At 38.4% G+C, this 18,962-nt stretch overlaps 4 protein-coding genes and 1 pseudogene across 5 annotated transcripts; 2 read left to right on the top strand and 3 right to left on the bottom strand.

Annotated features, from left to right (window-relative positions):
- LOC7471737 (pyrophosphate--fructose 6-phosphate 1-phosphotransferase subunit alpha) lies at positions 1 to 5,899 on the top strand. The gene is made up of 19 exons (XM_002300579.4): positions 1 to 206; positions 580 to 752; positions 1,022 to 1,134; positions 1,318 to 1,392; positions 1,489 to 1,602; positions 1,689 to 1,756; positions 1,903 to 1,986; positions 2,503 to 2,556; positions 2,816 to 2,896; positions 2,993 to 3,086; positions 3,169 to 3,242; positions 3,459 to 3,569; positions 3,673 to 3,717; positions 3,805 to 3,861; positions 4,149 to 4,253; positions 4,344 to 4,460; positions 4,652 to 4,755; positions 4,916 to 5,081; positions 5,557 to 5,899. The coding sequence occupies exons 1-19, from the start codon at positions 117 to 119 to the stop codon at positions 5,683 to 5,685; spliced, it is 1,854 nt and encodes a 617-aa protein (XP_002300615.1). The 5' UTR covers positions 1 to 116; the 3' UTR covers positions 5,686 to 5,899.
- A 1,221-nt stretch (positions 5,900 to 7,120) lies between these two features.
- LOC18096060 (cinnamoyl-CoA reductase 1-like) lies at positions 7,121 to 9,329 on the bottom strand (annotated as a pseudogene).
- Positions 9,330 to 9,952: 623 nt separating this feature from the next.
- Positions 9,953 to 11,230, bottom strand: LOC7471739 (serine/threonine-protein kinase ZRK1). Its single transcript, XM_002301857.3, has one exon. It carries the CDS (start codon positions 11,096 to 11,098, stop codon positions 10,127 to 10,129), a length of 972 nt encoding a protein of 323 aa, XP_002301893.1. The 5' UTR covers positions 11,099 to 11,230; the 3' UTR covers positions 9,953 to 10,126.
- Positions 11,231 to 11,423: 193 nt separating this feature from the next.
- Positions 11,424 to 13,926, top strand: LOC7474544 (cyclin-dependent kinase B2-1). Its single transcript, XM_002300580.4, has 8 exons — positions 11,424 to 11,830; positions 12,187 to 12,328; positions 12,439 to 12,500; positions 12,585 to 12,696; positions 12,797 to 12,890; positions 12,994 to 13,063; positions 13,156 to 13,294; positions 13,388 to 13,926. The coding sequence occupies exons 1-8, from the start codon at positions 11,577 to 11,579 to the stop codon at positions 13,478 to 13,480; spliced, it is 966 nt and encodes a 321-aa protein (XP_002300616.2). The 5' UTR covers positions 11,424 to 11,576; the 3' UTR covers positions 13,481 to 13,926.
- A 69-nt stretch (positions 13,927 to 13,995) lies between these two features.
- Positions 13,996 to 17,930, bottom strand: LOC7474545 (protein PIN-LIKES 3). 2 transcript variants are annotated; one of them, XM_024596163.2, is made up of 12 exons: positions 17,552 to 17,930; positions 17,269 to 17,352; positions 16,991 to 17,170; positions 16,794 to 16,873; positions 16,572 to 16,696; positions 15,959 to 16,080; positions 15,581 to 15,784; positions 15,385 to 15,477; positions 14,936 to 15,036; positions 14,738 to 14,790; positions 14,473 to 14,658; positions 13,996 to 14,266 (listed from the first exon to the last, which is right to left on the bottom strand). In XM_024596163.2, exons 3-12 carry the CDS (start codon positions 17,123 to 17,125, stop codon positions 14,142 to 14,144), a joined length of 1,224 nt encoding a protein of 407 aa, XP_024451931.2. In that variant the 5' UTR covers positions 17,126 to 17,170; positions 17,269 to 17,352; positions 17,552 to 17,930; the 3' UTR covers positions 13,996 to 14,141. The 2 variants fall into 2 exon arrangements, with proteins under 2 accessions (XP_024451931.2, XP_024451930.2); XM_024596162.2 differs by lacking the exon at positions 17,552 to 17,930 and having other exon boundaries at positions 17,269 to 17,501.
- Positions 17,931 to 18,962: the final 1,032 nt, after the last annotated feature.

Raw genomic sequence — 18,962 nt, forward strand, 5'->3', positions numbered from 1 at the left:
GGAAGACTACAAAAAAAAAAAAGCCCGACCAACACACAGCTACCTGCACTCCTACTACCTGACTCCTACTACCTGAACTCACCAACCAAACAACAAGAAGGAAAGGGCAAAGAGGCATGGATTCCGATTTCGGCATCCCTAGAGAACTTTCCGATCTCCAAAAACTCCGATCTCTTTACCAGCCAGGACTCCCTCCCTGTCTTCAGGTCTCTCCTACTCCCTCGCCCTCTCCGATTTTTCTCTTCTATGCTCTTAAAACAACGCAGAACGTATCGTTCTTATAGCATTAGTTACTTTCTAGATTTATTTAATTCTTGTGTTTTATTTTGTTGTAATCGATGTTTCATTGATCTTTTCGCCTGATCGATTTTTTTTTGCTGCCGGCTGGTAGATCTGCTTTAGCAGAAAGAGAGAAGAGAATCATGAATTTTTTTGTTAGTTTGATTCTTTTAGTTATTAGTTCTGGATGGATTAATATATACTTGACAATTCTTATTCATTTATTTTGCTTACAGTAGGAATTGAACAGTTAATGAGTTGGATTTGTATTTATATGTATGGGACCTGTGCATCTTGCAGGGAACTACCGTGAGGGTAGAATTTGGGGATGTAACCACATGTGCGGACCCGGCTGATGTCCACGCCATAAGCCGAGCCTTTCCCCACACCTATGGTCAGCCCTTGGCTCACTTCCTCAGGGCAACTGCTAAAGTCCCTGATGCTCAGATTATAACCGACCATCCTGCTGTCAGGTCTGCCTCCTCTTCTATTTCCATTCTAAATGATTGATCAATCATCCATTTCCCTTTCCCTTTTCTGTTTCTGGTGCGGCTCTTTTTTGAATTCACTGTTATGATCAGCGACCTGATGGCTTGTCCGGTCAAATGCTCTTTCTCTTTGTTTTTTGTGTTTCTGTGAGTGTATGCATTGATATTGGATGTAGTGAAAAGTTAAAAGACTGGTAATGGGCGTGCGATAAAAAGGCTCATATTTGGCTGGTGTATTTATTGTCTCTCAACAGGGTGGGAATAGTCTTCTGCGGGAGACAGTCTCCTGGAGGACATAATGTCGTATGGGGTCTTCAAAACGCTCTTAAAATCCATAATCCTAAAAGCACTTTACTTGGATTTCTAGGTAAGCATAAGCAGCAACATCTCATCCAAGCGTTTCATCTTTGGATTTAATTGTCTTGTATTTCTACCCAGTCTCTTTGCAGTTTTACTTCTCTCACGAACACACATCGTGTACTTGTTAGCCTGTTGTGTTTTCTTTCAAGAAAATGACATCTACTTTATACAATGCTTTATCTGTCACCAGGAGGTTCTGAAGGTTTTTTTGCTCAGAAAACACTTGAAATTACAGATGACATTCTTGAGACCTACAAAAATCAAGGTATGTATTATTACCATCTGAATGTCATGATGGGATCTTCGGTTGTCATTTGGTGATGAGACTTGGCTAATTTGTTATTTTGTTATGCTTGACAAGGCGGTTATGATTTGCTGGGACGGACAAAAGATCAAATAAGAACAACCGAACAGGTTAGGGCAGCACTAACTGCATGCAAAGATTTGAAACTGGATGCCCTTGTTATCATTGGAGGTAAGTTTGATGCTTTTGTATTTGCAAAGAGATGCATATGCAATTTTACAGCAATTACTAAATACGGAAGCTTTTTGCTTTTGAAGGAGTTACATCAAATACAGATGCTGCTCAGCTTGCTGAAACATTTGCTGTGGAAAAATGCCAAACAAAGGTATTTCTGCATGCTTCTGACATAGGATCAGCAACAGTTGCAAATAGTTTATGCTTGCCTGCCTAGCAGCCTTAGCAACTTTTCCCGAGCATATTTTTGTGCTACAACCTCTGCAATTTACTAGATATAGTATTTGGATTTTGCAGGTGGTTGGTGTTCCTGTTACTTTAAATGGAGATCTCAAGAATCAATTCGTGGAAACCAATGTTGGTTTCGATACTATATGCAAGGTATGATCAAATGACACCATACTGTTCTACATTAATCAACACTTTGAGGAAATTGCTTCACCTAGTAAAATGGATCACAAAAACCAAAAAAAGAAAAGAAAAGATGGTTTAGGTGGTATCAAAGTCAATTAAGCAGGAGCTACTGCTGTCTACGTTGCAATATTTGTATATTTATAAGTTTGTGTTGAATCAAGCAGCTTATATAGAAGGAAAACTTGATAGAATTACTGCTCATTCGTGCATTGAAAATTTCCTATATGATAATGTGTGAAACTATGTTGCACAGTGTCAGCAATGCAATATAATGAAAGTGGTTGGGTTCATGATCAAGGATGAAAACATCACCCTACATTGGTTTTTTACTTTCTTATTTTCTTAACCCAGTAGTGCTGTTTGATTCTGTCCTTTGGGAAACTGAGGTGCTAGGCTACTTAGTATAGTTAAATTGTTACGTTGTGAATATGCATGATGGAATTAATTGAATAAAATAAAATTTCACACTTTACTCGCTTGCAGGTTAATTCCCAGCTCATCAGCAATGTGTGCACCGATGCTCTCTCTGCAGAGAAGGTAATAAATTCACCAACCTTTTGACTCACAAACCTCCAGTCAAGAATTCACTGTCGTTGTCTAATTTTTTGAAGTTCATTTAACAGAAAGCTACCTTAAGAAATATAAATTAGTTGGTTAGTACAGCACGTTGTCTTGAAATTAGATGAGATTTTTCTTTTGCAATTACAATTGTGATGGTAAAAGATAAAGGAATATAAGACTATTCCTTACAGTGAATTTGTCTGTGTAACCTTTAACATATTATTTCCTTTTCCAGTATTATTATTTCATCCGGCTCATGGGCCGAAAGGCATCTCATGTTGCTCTGGAATGCACACTTCAGTCTCATCCAAATATGGTTAGTTTTGCAGTTACTTTTATTTTTAGCTTCAAATGACTCTTTTATGCACGTGGCTTTCTCCTTCCTAAACAATGCTTGTTCTGCGTTTTGCAGGTTATTCTTGGTGAGGAGGTGGCTGCATCGAAGCTTACTCTTTTTGACTTGACCAAAAAAATTTGTGATGCAGTCCAAGCACGAGCAGAGCAAGGTTCTAGATAATCTAAGTTGTTGCATATCATGTTTCGTGATAAATTGTGGTATTGGTCATCTCACATGATTAATTGCACCAGACAAGAATCATGGAGTCATTCTACTGCCAGAGGGACTCATAGAAAGCATTCCTGAGGTCTATGCTCTCTTGAAGGTAATTACTTTTGTATCTCCCTCCCTAGCAGCATTTGGGAATGTGAGTGTTGTCCCTAAGACCACAGTCCCAAACAAACAGTCTCTGCATGTGCCTAGAATACATCTACACACATGTCCAGATGCATACCTAATATTTCTGTGCCAGTGTGTATGTGGGATAGCTTGCTTCTCTTTTCCCATGAAAGGGAGTACTGAAATTCTGTGCACCTCTCAGGAAATACACAGTTTACTCAAGCAAGGTGTTGCTCCTGACAGCATTTCATCACAGCTTTCACCATGGGCATCTGCTTTACTTGAATTTTTGCCACCCTTTATCAAGAGAGAGGTTTAAATTTCCCTAACTGATTTGTTTTTCAAGATATGTGTCAATCAATCTTAAGTAAATGAGTATTTTACCTAACTAAAATTTAATATTTTTAATGGCACAGCTGCTGCTTCATCCTGAATCAGATGACTCAGCACAGTTATCCCAGGTAATGAGCATGCGATTCTTATTAAAAGGAACTAGTAAATTTTAAAATAGTGATAAATTGATTTCTTGTTGTTTGTTTTCACCCTAGATTGAAACAGAGAAACTTCTAGCACATCTTGTGGAGGCAGAAATGAACAGGCGGCTGGTATGACATGGCTTTTTTTTTTTTTTTTCATTGTTGATTACCTAGCCCTGATGATTTTATTATATCTTTAACTTGTCTGGTGGGTGCTGAAATAATTTTGCATTTCTTTTTCATGAAATGATTGTATGAGATCTTACAAGTCTCCTTATTGTAACTATCCATGATCTGTTGCTATATAGCTCTGAAAGTTTTGTCAAGCAGAATGGTCCTATTGTTGGTTTCCATCAACTGTCTAATGATTTTTAGTTTGATGCAACTGACTTAGCTTCTACTGGTGTTTTGAGCAGAAAGAAGGGACATATAAGGGGAAGAAGTTCAATGCTATATGCCACTTTTTTGGTTATCAGGCCCGAGGGTCCTTACCATCGAAATTCGATTGTGACTATGCCTATGTATGTTATCAATTAGGTTTGATATGTATTCTCACCTTTTCCAAGTCCAATACAGGGACTTCTATTTAATATTGAGTGTTATTTTCATAGGTTCTTGGGCACATCTGCTACCATATTTTAGCCGCTGGTTTGAATGGTTACATGGCCACAGTAAGTAACCTAAAGAATCCCTCGAACAAGTGGCGTTGTGGTGCTGCTCCTATTACAGTTGAGTTTTAATTCTGTTTCTGCCTGTTATGGCAGATTTCTTTTGTTTTCTTTTTTTCTTTTTTACTTGCAAAGTTCTTTTTCCTTGCAAAATCATGATGCATGCATTGCATCCCAGTTCTGGTTACTTTGTGATGCTTGTAGTGATACAGAATAATAGCTTATCTAGATTATTTTCTGTAAAATCATAGGCAATGATGACAGTGAAGCATTGGGCTCAAAGCCCTGGTGCATCTTCAATTGGAAAACCTGCTATTCATCCAGCTACAGTGGATTTGAAAGGCAAAGCATATGAGTAAGTTCTTTTTAATGTTCCATTAAATGTACATGTTATTTAAATAGTAGGAGAATTAGCCAAGTAGGAACTTTGTAGATATTGTGATCACAACTTACAGAAAGTCGTCATGAACTCAGAGAAGCATGCAGTAGTAATTTTCTGCATGGCTCAATTGCAGGCTGCTGAGAGTAAATGCAGGAAGATTTTTGATGGAAGATCTGTACAGAAATCCAGGTCCCCTTCAATTTGATGGTCCTGGTGCTGATTCTAAGGCTGTATCTCTCTCTGTTGAAGACGCTGATTACATGGGCCGGATCAAGAAACTGCAGGAATACCTTGACAAGGTGCTCAGTTTCTATTCTCTCAATTACGTGTTTCACTTTTAGATATTTTCTCAATATCTTGGATTATCTTCTTTCCCTTTGCACAGCCTATGAAGGCCATCAGATTAGTTTTTTCCAACTGGGTTCTCGGAAAATAAAATGAAAGAACCTAAAACATAAATTAATTTGGTTTATATGTGGATTCATCAGTTTCCTTAGATGGAATTACTGTTCAATTAGTTACGAGGCATGATGATTAGTGTCTTCTGCGTGTATTTGTTCATCATACATTCAGTATATTAGCTGTTTCATATGTTTAAAATGCTTATGCATATTTTATGTGCTATTCCTTTGTGGGGTGAATCAGATTTAGCAATGCTGGAGGATCAGCTGACATAATATTCTACGACTGAATTTTCTCTACTACATGTTATTGCACGAGTGCTATTCGAAATGTGTTTGCTTTCACTGAAATCGTTTTGCTTCAAATTCCCAGGTTAGAAACATTGTGAAACCAGGGTGCTCTCAGGATGTCCTGAAAGCTGCGTTGAGTGTCATGTCTTCTGTGACAGAAGTTCTCTCTGTGATGTCCTCAACCTCATCCAGTGGCCTAACAACCCTTTAAGAGGACAGCTTCAAATTTTCCTTTCCTCGAGCTACCTCTGTTGTTCCGTGGTTTGGCAATTACGTACTCCTGTTGGAACACTTTGTGCCTTTTTTCTTAATTTTTATTTGGAACAGTAGGTAATTAGATTGGTAATAAGCCAACTTTTCTTCTTCTTTAATCAGCTGTAACTTTCACGTGTGAGAATAATGAGGCAAAGTTGAAATTTTGTTAATGCTGGGTCATGTTGGATTAATGTGCGTAGTCCAGGGTTTAACCTGTCGAGATTTAACCTCACCCAAGGCCCGGGTCGAGGGTCGGTAAATCAACATAAATTTTTTTGATCAAGGAATTGGTTGCATCTCTCCGTCGGTATCAAATGAAGCCAAGTGAAAAATTCATGCTCCAAGTACTACTCTGTATTATGTCCCAATGCAAGAGTAAAACTCTTTTGCCTACTCAATTTCCTTTAACTTACGTTCTGGATTTTGTATTCTGATATAATCAGCCTATGAGGCACTGGGGCCCTGAATTCAAATCCGCTCATAAACAGCACCTATACCTCGGAAAACAGCCCCCTCTTCTTCCTTTATACAGCCATTATCGATGTCTTTGAAAGTGTCCCAAATCTTGATACAAGAGAGGTGATTCCTGTTTGGTCATTGGTGATAACACCAGTGCTTCTGGTTTTCTATTAAACATAGGCAACCCTTTTACCAGTTTGCCTGATCCAATTTTGAAACTCATTTTTAAGGATGGTTTAACACTATCAGGAATCATTGTTTTTTATTCCAAAGTCTATGTCTTTAGTGGGGTATGCGCATACCCCGCGTAATTACTCCTGCACTCTCTAATGAAGTCAATCCTTGTGTCTTTTTGAACGAACCCCTTTCTCTGTCTCCACCACCACAACTTCGTACCGCATTCATGTTGGCCGCGGGCAGTGCTGGGAGTTCCACCGGAGATATATTCTTTCCCCTACTTAGAGAGTGTAAATTACACTGGAGATATATTCGTTGGTTATCGTTCCAGTTAATATTCAAAGCTTTCTTGGTGGAGGAGCAGATGATTGTGAAATGCGGTCTTGAAGATGCAAAATGCAAAGGAAAACAAGCCTCAAAGAGCTAAAAGAGGTTGATAAAGTGAAGTGGGCGAAGGCCCTTTTCAACTGGATCATCAAAGCAGAAATTCACAGTAGCGCCCCCCCCCCCCCCCCCCAACAAAGGGTCGTACAAAATCTTATCAAAAGGGAGCTACGCTCCTCTTGAACATTCCAAGATACAAATTGTAGACTACAGGCAGAATAATTAAAATTTGTGCTCCAAACCTGCTTTTCCATTTTTTTTAACGGCATATCCCCATGCCTCATTCTCTGCTACTGTCTTAGAAAGACACTAGCAATTCTGGTGCAAAAACAGAAGTGGGGATTATAGTCAAAAAATGAAAACACCGATCCTTAGGCCACCAGAAAATCTTGGATTTGGAACTACATAATGCTCAAATTGGAATTACAATATTTGCAGAGCAATATGGCTCATTGATCTGGTGCAGACAAAGCACTTTTATTACACTGAAACCTATATCATAAAATGTGGGGCAAATTGACCTGTATATCCATGTTTGTTTAATCCAAGAGTCTAGTCTTTTGATAATTTTCCATGGAGTCAATGAGAGTTTCCTCCGCGATGGACGGAAACTCCAACCTAGACTCTGTAATTTTCCGAACTTATCACAAGCACAAGTATTATCAGATTACCAAGAAACATGAATAAAACCATAAATGGAAATCAGTACTTGTAGATGAGGTTCAACATGTAACATCAATTACGCAAAGAACTCCTAAAGAATCACATTATAGTAGTAAATATGAAATCTGTTTGTTTGAAAATGTGATCTAACGAAGTACTCACCTTTTAGGATAATTGTAGTTATGATATGTACTCCTCAATTTCTCCACTAAATCCTTAACTTTGATTGTGTGCGCCATGCATATGTATCTACCTTTTGCCTCAGGCGTCTCATATGCCAAAACCTGCTCTTCAACCACATCACGAGCATCTACTATCAGCCGAAACCCGTTTTCCAATGAGTTGCACCCGTCTGCAGGGGCATTTCATGCATGCAGAACACCACATAGTAATGAGAAGATTTGCATTTTGACGTGGGAGGCAAGTTAATTACTTGCTGAAGCACGTATAACCACAGTTTACAAACTTTGATATAAATTTTTTTTATGTAATTATTTAAATTCTCCAAGAACGAAAAAATGAAAGTATCAACAGAATGCGGCAAGCTGCTGTTGAATTCTGAAATTGAAACTACAGGATTACAGCCTAGCACGAACAGGAGGCAGTACAAGTTAAAGCTCCGGTGATAAATTAAATACCAATTCTAGTATTTGATGCTCAAACCTGAACGGTATTTCATCTTGAAGTCATCAGAAATACACATAAACCTAGGCAAACACAAAACACAAACAGATTTTGCAAACTAGGTGTGATTTGAATAGCTACCTTTCAAAATCTTAATAAGAGCCTTGGCACTTGCATTAACTGTGGACTGCAGAATTGGCCCTAAAATGAGGGTTGGACAAATTGCTACAACATCAAGCCCTGTCCTTTTTGCGTATTCCCAAGCCTCACTTTCTGCTTCTGTTTTGTAAAGACTATACCAATTCTGGTACCAAAACAGAAGTGGATATTTTAGTAAACAAATGATAACAAAGATGTATTATATCATGGGGAAGAGCGTTACAAAATGCCAGACAATATTCAACTTGGAACTACCAATTTTGCACTACAATAACTTTCTGGGTGTTCACCTCAGTTGTTCTGCAATGTTCCTCATCAGAACAACATGTCTCATCCATCACTAGATCCTTGGGCCAGTTTGGGTTCCTCACAACTGCACTTCCAGAGGACACAGTGATTACTCTTTTTACCTTTGCCTCAGCACTTGCTTTAAGCACATTCAGCGTGCCCTTTACAGCTGGTTCAATCAACTCTACCTAAGATCACAAGGAGAAGGCATGTATCTTAACTAATTACCGTCAAATAATGATTTTAGTTATTCAAGTAAATTCATTGGAAAGAAACCATTTTGAAGTATCCTGGCTTGCCTCGGGGTTTGGTAGTGCAATGGAGGGAGCGGGAGCAGGGCTGGCCACATGGAAGACTCCTCTGCATCCTTCAATAGCAGAACAAAGAGAGTTGAAGTCCAGTAAATCTGCCAAGAGTTTGAGATTCTCGGTCGCCTTGTCAAGTTTTTTCAAGTGAGCGTACTTTTCATCCGCTGTACACCATGGTCAACAAATTTACGTCATAGCATATCGTAAGAAATAATTCCACTCAATAAGTCTGAGCTATTGAGATGCACTAGCTGCTAAGAATCGTGCCATGTTTGCTGCAAAAAAAAAAAAAACTTCCTTAAGAGATCAAACAGTGAAAAAAGATACTGTTAATCAGATTAGGAAATTAGTAATAATAACTTAAGTGAAGCATGAAGTAATACTTAAGATAAAGAGAGATCCTATTAGTTTTAAACTTACTGGGATCTCTAATGGTTCCATGGACAAGCTAGTCCTTAGAGAGAAGCTGATTGACGACCCATGATCCCAAGAATCCTCCAGCTCCTGTCACGCACACCCTCCCCTTCTCCGATGCCATTTCCAAGACCTAACCCTAGTAGTCCCCGTTGTCAAACATCTTTATGTAGGCCATAGCGTGTCCTTTTTAGCTTTTGCATTGAACTAAGGACGGTCCCACACCTAGAAATCTAATAACAATTGTACATTGGCAGCTATCGCACATGACAGCAAGTGGTATGCTTATGCCAACAAAAGCATAAAGGAAAGGACCACCATAAGTCAGCACATACTCACATACTTTAGAGCCCCATCATGATTGAACTGAAATCAAGTTTGCAATTGCAATTCCCCAGTCCCAGTTTGCAAGTTTAAGGCTGCTAAAGTTTGACAAGTACATGGTCCCTGTGTTGAATCATATCTTACGCCTATTCTATGAAGAAAGTTTATAATTTAGGAAAAATATGGAGTGAAAAGGAAAAATTCTAATCAATTCATATTAGTTTGGCTAGAATCAGGTTAGAAGACTAAAATCCTACCGAATTACAAGAGCTGGTCTTGCAAGAATATTGCAAACTTTTTTTTTTTTTTAAAAAAAAAATGAACGATACTTATTAATCAAAACCAAGGTACATAAAAGAAATCTGCAATAACAGAAACCAAGAGAACAAACAAACTAGGTAGCACATGAGACTGATCATGTTCATACAGATAGTAAAATAACAGTTAGGAACTTAGAATTCATCTACATGATATAAAAGAAATCTAGATGACTAAAATCCTACCGAATGCATCAGTTGTTGAGTGCTACATTGCATTGTTGGCAAGCATTAAGTGGAAGTGTTTCTTGCACTTTAGTGATACAGATAACATTTGTAGCTATGGAGCTGCAGTGATGGATCTTTCAATTCGCTGGATTTCTTTTGCTACTTCTATCATTAGTGGCCTATCTTCTCCTGAATCATCGGTGCATCTCAAGGCTAGTTCAATGGATGCTTCCAGTTGTTGCTGATCAATTGCTTCTCCCCCGTTTCCCCTAATCATAGGATCCACAGCTTCATGTACCCGATCCTGTTCAACCAAGAGTTTCACATGCTCTATCAGATGGATTTCCCCTTGACGTGTTGCTCGTCCAGTAAGAAGGACGAGCAGCAGCACCCCAAAGCTGAAGACATCAGTCTTCTCTGTCACAAAATTTGTCATCGTATAATCAGGGTCCAAGAAACCAAATGTCCCAACAAGAAGATCATCTCCAACCTTCGATTCACCTTCAGGAATTGATATGGAAAAAGAGAAATCGGACAACTTGGCAGCATAATTCTGGTTGAGGAAGATATTTGCAGGTTTTATGTCTCTGTGGATGATGGGCCTGGGAAATGCAGTGTGGAGATATGCCACGGCATTTGCAATTTCCTTGGCAATTTTCAATCTGGTTCCCCAAGGTAATGATCCATAATGAATATGTCTATCCAGACTTCGATTCTCTGGATATTCATAAACTAGAGCTGGGCCTTCTGGGATCTCCAAACAACAACCTAATAGCTTGAGAACATTGTTGTGACTGCTCATCTGCGACGAGACCACAATGTCACGGTAGACCTCTTGACCGCCTCTTGCATACCTCTTGATGAAAACAAGACGCCCATCTAGAACTCCCTTTTTCCATTCAAATTCTATACAGCTTTGTAAGGGGTGAATTTTTTGGAAGTCTTGTATGGCTCTGCAGATTTGATCAACAGAGAAGTTCCTGATAGGATTTGATCTACATCTACCATCACAAAATCTGATCCTTTCCTCCAATAACTCACTTCCACGATCCAATAATATCTTGCTCTGCCTTCTCTTCGCCATTAATCCAGCAACCTAGCTGAAACCAAATTAACTATTCAAGGAAACCTAATATTATCGAGGAGATAATTTTCAGAGTTATCAAAAGTCGAAAATTATTTGGTCCTCCTAGAGTTGACATGGTTGCCAGCGAGCGAGGTCGAGGCCGTAATAGACAATCTGTTTATGGCTTATTTGGGCCTGTACCCAGTATTCCATGCAGTTGAGGGGCTAAAGCTAAGCATTTTAATTTGTGAATGGGCCTATATCGGGCTTGGACCATCCATGTCGGAAAAAAGGCTAAGGAGGAGGAGATAGTAGAGGCGTTTGTTTGTGCCGCCCAGTTTTTGAAATTCAAAATAAGTTTCCGTTGGGAAATGATCCTGAGAGGCAGTTAGAAAGAGGTTATAAAAGGACACAAATCTCTCGTGTATTTTGGTTTCTTTGCTGCTACACTTTTTTTCTCAACACACAAACAGAGATAGAAAGCGAGAGTTTGAAAATGGAAAAGGCAGGAGGAGTAGTAGCAGCAGCACCAACGAACACGGTGGTGTCGGCGATGGATGCATTCGAGAAGCTAGAGAAAGTAGGAGAGGGAACGTACGGTAAAGTGTACAGAGCAAGGGAGAGAGCCACTGGAAAGATCGTTGCTCTCAAAAAGACACGTCTCCATGAAGACGATGAAGGAGTCCCAACCACCACTCTTCGTGAAGTCTCCATCTTGCGTATGCTCTCCAGAGATCCTCACGTCGTCCGGTACTCTCTCTCTGCTTTTCTTAGATCTACTTCCTCGCTAGGGTTTCATCTCTGTTTACTAACGATCTATGTTGCATGGGTCTGTAGAGTTTTTTAATCATTTGGTGAATTTAGGGTTTAGATAAACTGAATTTGGGGATTTTTGTGATGTGTCCTTCAATTCCTCCAATTTGCCGTTTCAATTTAGGGTTTTTGCCTGCATTTCCTAATTGTGGATTTCTAAAAGAGAATTATCAATTAATTTGATGTGAATTGCTCTAAATTAGACAAATAATTTTGATCCGATCCGATCTTCTCTTCTATTATTAGGTTAATTAATAATCTAATTATGTGTTAATGTTGTCATTAATTCATAGTTTGATGGACGTGAAACAAGGGCAGAATAAGCAAGGCAAGACAGTTCTGTATCTGGTTTTTGAGTACATGGACACCGATCTCAAGAAATTTATCCGAAGCTTCCTCCAAACTGGAGAGAACATTCCTGTCAAAAATGTGAAGGTATATAAATTCAACGTTACCCCCTTTTTTTTATCATATTAGTTTGAGAGGTTTTTCTTCTTTTCTTTTTAATCTGATCACAAATTTGGATGATCCTTATTATTATGCAGAGCTTGATGTATCAATTGTGCAAGGGTGTGGCTTTCTGCCATGGCCATGGAGTCTTACACAGGTTTCCTTTTATTCTTTTTCTTTGCTTTTACAATATCCATTTTAATCATCATATATGTTAACCCTTTATCTCTCATCCTCTCAGGGATCTTAAGCCTCATAACCTGTTGATGGACCGCAAGACAATGATGCTTAAAATAGCTGATCTTGGACTAGCTCGAGCATTTACACTTCCTATTAAGAAGTATACCCATGAGGTAATTAAATTAAATTAATGCATGCTTGCTACCACCATTCTTCTGTCATGCTCTTACAATATCAATTTGTTGAGCTAATTGAGTGGGATTTCTGTTTCAGATATTGACTTTGTGGTATAGAGCTCCTGAAGTCCTTCTGGGGGCTACCCATTACTCAACTGCAGTGGATGTATGGTCTGTTGGCTGTATATTTGGTATGGATTTCCTCGTTCTTTTCTCTTGTCCTTAATTTTATCCACCAATCTGCCAAGTCTAGAAATGCTCAATTGTTGTGATTGTGTTTTGCCTCAACTCTAGCTGAACTGGCCACAAAGCAACCACTCTTCCCTGGAGACTCTGAACTACAACAGCTCCTGCATATTTTCAGGTTTGGCAAGACGATTCTTGCATAATGATGGAGGCTTTGGTCTTGCTTTATCAATTGGGTTTCTCTTCATACGTTTTGAAACTCTTGTGCAGGTTATTAGGTACTCCAAATGAAGAAATGTGGCCAGGAGTAAGCAACCTGATGAACTGGCATGAGTATCCCCAATGGAAACCTCAGAGCTTGTCGTCATCTGTAACTAATTTGGACAAGGATGGGCTGGATCTACTATCAGTAAGTCATCATGTTCATCAACAATGAATGGTTTCTGATAGTTTGCACAGATCAACGCTGTAACTTACTTTGTTCAAATGCTTGTATTTGCAGCAAATGTTGCAGTATGACCCTTCAAAGCGTATCTCAGCAAAGAAAGCCATGGAACATCCTTACTTTGATGAATTGGAGAAGGAATGTCTCTAAGAAACACAATGGTGTGATTAGGATGGGCAGCCTTGTTTTGATGATCATAGGACCAGCTAAAAGAAGTTCTGTCTGAAAATCTATTTGCTTCACTCAAGCATACTACTGAAAGGAATGTCTCTAAGAAACACAATGGTGTGATTAGGATGGGCAGCCTTGTTTTGATGATCATAGGACCAGCTAAAAGAAGTTCTGTCTGAAAATCTATTTGCTTCACTCAAGCATACTACTGAAAGGAATGTCTCTAAGAAACACAATGGTGTGATTAGGATGGGCAGCCTTGTTTTGATGATCATAGGACCAGCTAAAAGAAGTTCTGTCTGAAAATCTATTTGCTTCACTCAAGCATACTACTGATCAAATCATGTTATATTTGTCTTAGGATGATTGCTTAATGTTGAATCTTCATCAATTTAATGCCATTATTGCTTGCCATTTCTATCAAACACATAGTAAGTTTTGCTATTTACTTGTACAAAATATTTTTTACAGAGTGTTGAAAAATGGCACAGATCTTCAAAAACAATGTTCTCTTGATCAACTTGTAAAGTAGCATTTCCATTACAAGTAAACCTGTGCATTTATGTATCAGTATGTAAGACGGTAACCTACAAAATATAGTTATCTTTCCTACAAGATATGACGCCTTATGTTAGGGCAATCAAGCCACCAGCCACATAAAGAAGGTTGACCAAAGAGTGAGTGAAATTGAAGCCAAGGCATAAGCCCAGAGTATGATAACAGAACATTCAGTCTCTCCCGCTCCAAACAGTTGGGTGATGGTACCTGCCAAATTAGCAGTAACAAAGAAAAGCTTCCAGTTTTCAGTAACTGGTCCGGCTCAGTGGTCTGCTAGAGCATGCTTGAAAGAAGCATGCATCTCATGCTCAAGCTACAAGAAACTCATGCATATATTGCCCACGAGGGGCAAGGCAATAACCGTGCGAAAGAATTGTGAGAGATGGTGCAGCAGCAAGATATGCATATATTACCCATGTTCATTGCAGGTGGAACTGCAAATTGAAGCAGAAGAATAAACTGATACAGAGGATCTTGAGGAATAAAACCGAACCGGAGTGCTCCTCTAACGATGAAAATGCCAATTAGGGGCAAGGCAATATAACGGGCAACTATGATGCCAAAAATGACAGATTTCTGAATTCCTGACCCTCGTAAGCCTGAAAGAAACATCAGTCAATTTGAATAAACAGCTTCTAGAAATCAACCAAAACAGCCAATTCTACAAAAATCTGCTACCTTTCAAAAGGTTAGCCCCCATTATCAGGTTGAGGGTTGGGATGGCTCCATCTCTACAGTCAAGGGGGGGAAACTAAGAAGCTCAGTGAAAAGAAGAAAGGAGGATAGGATAATGAATGAGCAACTAGTTGCAAGTTAAAATACAGGTTGCTAAATCAAGTTAAGCTCAGCTAGAGCTGAGTGCAGTGTGTAAAATACCCCAACAAGGAAGCAGAGTCTTGAATCACGCGAAGAGGAGCATCATTGCCAACCATTAATTTCCGGGTCAGTGGGATGACTCCAATTACAAATCCAACAATCTGCCCAGTGAGTGAGCATGGTGAGAATTAGGTCAACGTATAACCAAGTGTTGCCTAGTCAAATCAGAGAATACATTGAAGTACCTACCTGTAATTTCGTATAGCTACAAGTTCATGGATCAATAGAAAATGTACGATGACTAAGTTGTAATCCCATTATTGATCAGGTTGTCTCTAAGGAAAGTAAAACCAAACCCATCCAAATGATAGGAAAAAAAAACCAAGATAATAAAAGTAGTTTTCATGGCCAAAATCAAGTCGAAGAACTCTACAAATCGCCATACAGATTCAACCAGAAGTGTATTCACAGATAAATGTGCACGAAAATGTAAAGCAATAAGCTCATACCGCTGCAATTGTAGAAGGAGCAAACAGCGACTTCCAATTGATATTTCCGAAGACCACCACGATCTTTTGCTTCAATCCGCTGCGAACCACCATCTGCCACAGGATTCCAGGGATCAATCTATAATTTCCTTGAAAGATGGTGGTTGTAAGTAAAAGGTGAAAAGGTTGAAGGAAATGATACAGTACAGGAAACAACCTCATCAGACGCTGAGCTGCGCAGTGCATATTGATCCGCCTGGTTCTCAGAAGCTAGTAGTGGTTCCTTGCAACTCCCCAGCTCAGATTTGGGTGTTTCTATTGAAGATTCATCAACATGGATCTTATCGAATTGCTTAACGCTCGGAAATGAAGATGCCCGCACAATATTAAACACATAGGACCATAGATAAACAGCTCCAATCTGTAGAGTTGCCATGAGCAATGAATAAGATTAATACCAGAATTAAATCTTCAAAGTCGGACAACATGATAAATTATGTTTCCTGTACCAGTATGTTATGCTTTGGGGGATTAATATTATACAGGTATAAATAGTTTGCAACGCGAGCGGATAGGATTACTATCAAGTACCTACCGCCATTGAAAGTGAAACATAACCCAATCCAAAAGTCTCGCAGATATCAGGAGATCCAAAGGGGCTTCCTTTTTCTTTACAAATTGCTGGGATCATGATAAGAAACATATTCCCCAAATTCCCTGCTCACATCAACATGGAAGTCAAATCAGAAGAAATAAATATTGTGAAAAGGAATGTCACAAGAGGGTAAACATGCGCTGGAAAGAACAAAAACAAGTGGTAAATTCATCAAACTAGAACCACATTGATTGATATCCAAGTTATACAGGATGGTTCTGAACAAAGGCGATTCATCTACTATTGTAGGAGAAAAAACAAAATTCAATCAATAGGATTTCCTGTTTATCGCTTGGTTGCGACTCTAGGTGTAAAGATATTTAAACCAGGCATGTGAAGGTCCAGGTAAAGCTAATGACTCTCTGGCCGCTGCCTTTCAAATCCGAGCAACCCGAACTGCTATCACGAGGAATCAAGGGGCAATGGAATTCTATGTCTCTGGCAACTTAGCTATGACAGAAGTGTCTTGTGGCTTAGGATATGGCATTAAAACTTTGAGACTTTGAAAGACCTGCACCTGGAAAAGGCCAGATAGCATGAAGCGAGTGTTTACCTGCGGCACAGCAACCCACGATGAGGCCATGCAGGTGTGAGGGTGGTCTGGTGAATTGGACAACAAACCAGCCAAGCAAGGAACCAATGACAAATGTGATGAGAATATTGAATGGCATGAACCACCTGTATATTCAATCAAATATTATTAAAATCAGCAGCTACAATCGAACATTGAACAGCATAGGATATAACACAAATTAATCACATAAATATGACTCACATCTTCTTCATGCTGTCATATGTAATAGTTTCAGCAAGGTTGGAGGACACAAGGGCTGGATTGAAAACATAAAATACAACCTGTTCACACAAACAAACAAAAAATGTAGTAAGTGATTCAACAGTTCTCAGCTGGGTTTGAATTCTCGGGAGCTGTCTTGGTAGACAAATTAAATACAAGCGTCAACAGCAGCTTACATTATTTACATGCTTTCTAGCATCTTCTCCCAACACATCAACATGATCAAGAGCAAGATATGATCCAATTGCTGTTATCAAAAGCACTTTCAAGACAGGAATCGATGAAGCAATCAAGAGATCCAAAAGCCCCATGTAAAAGTTTCTTTATCGAATATAGAGATGATTTTCACCAAGCTCCTGCATAAAAGACCAATGACTTGAATGAGATTCTTTTAATTGCCAACTAAAACATCACCAAGAAGAAGAAAACCAAACAAAATAAGGGACATTTGAACCTCGTAGGAAGGGCGAAATTAAATGTACAAAGGCTGTCGTTGACTTCGGAAGTTATTCAGGTAACATGGAGGCAAGAAGCAGCACTGCCAAATTCAAGACAAGGCGTTTATTTCAGATCCCAAAATACCATTATTTTAAAGCAAGTGAAAGCAGAAACAAAGATCCATGGAAACAGCTGTCGAAGAAAGCTCCAAAAAACTAGTCAAAGCTGCCAATGATGTACGATAAAACATAAAGAAGAAATTCAATGCTAGCTTTTGTCTCCAGGGAGGATTTATTTACCTTGTCATGCAAACTTTATGTGCACATAACAGTATAGATGTAGAGATATATATGTGCGCGTGCGCGTGCAAGGAGTCAGTCCTATTCATGAAAATGGATAAGAACCTGCCAAGAAAAAGAAATTTTGAAGGATAGAAGTCAACAAAAATTCAAAGAAACGTTTACCTCTCGCAGTCCCTCCTTTGTTTTCCTTTTTTGGAAGAGAGAAAAAGGAAATAAAACTAGGAAAGCAACACGTAGCATACAAAAAATGGTGGAGATTGTCTGCTTTCTCTTTGCCATTGGTGAATAAGGAAGTCAGAAAGCAGCTTACCATATTAGCCACCATTGATTTATGGACAAGAACCATTCACAATCCTAGTAACAAGTAAATGCCCACCACTCACGAACAGATTCTTTTTATACCTTCACTTATATACGATATATTTGAGTATTTCTCAGGTTTATTTTTAGCTTCAATTGCATATAGGTTGAACACAGAGCAAATCTTTACCAGCTGCATTTTTTCAATGCCTTCAACCTTTTTTTCGCTTAATTATCATTTAGAGTGGAAAAGGGCCTGAACGTAGCATTGTAAATTTATCACTTCAAATGATTGTATCTAGAGATTTCTATCTCGACACTACGAAACTTTCCACCAATTAAATCGGTCATGCTTGATAATAGAAAGAGAAAACAGGACAAAAAAGAAAATAGAAATAAAATTATGATTGATAATAATAATTTATAAGATAAAGTGGATAATACATAATACATAATATTCTCTATATCTTCTTTAGTTATAGTAGATAATACATAATAAAATATATAAAAAATTATTTTATCTTTAATATATATTATAATCAAATGTTTATATTTTAAAAAATAATTAGATAATATTTTCTTATTTCTCTTTAATTTATATTAAATGTTAAAATTAATAATATTATAATAACTCTAGTTATAAAACCAATACTGATCCAGTGAGTTGATTTAGAACCGGGCCGACCTGGAACTTGGACTGATCTAAGTTAAAAAAAATAAAGAAATGATTGACTTGACTTATCTAGTCAAGAACCCGGGTCAATTTGATTATTTTTTAAAATATATTTTGGGTCAACTAGGTTGACCTTCCTGACCGATGACTTGAATTTTATCTTGGGTCGACTCTTGAGGTAAATTTTAAAACTGTGATAATAATCATTTTTATCCATATCTTGAATCAGGTCAACATGACTTGATCTTTCCAGCCCGTGACTCGGGTTTTGCTTCAGTCGACTCTCGAGTCGAGTTTTAAAATAATGTTGATAACAACTTTTATCCTTACATTGACCCGGGTTAACCCTCCTGACTCATGACCCAGATCTTACACCAGGTTGACTTTTAAATCGGGTTTTAAAATTATGATAATAATAATTTTTATTATTATGTT

Source organism: Populus trichocarpa, chromosome 2 (genome assembly GCF_000002775.5).
Source record: "Populus trichocarpa isolate Nisqually-1 chromosome 2, P.trichocarpa_v4.1, whole genome shotgun sequence".
Classification (NCBI taxonomy): Eukaryota; Viridiplantae; Streptophyta; class Magnoliopsida; order Malpighiales; family Salicaceae; genus Populus; species Populus trichocarpa.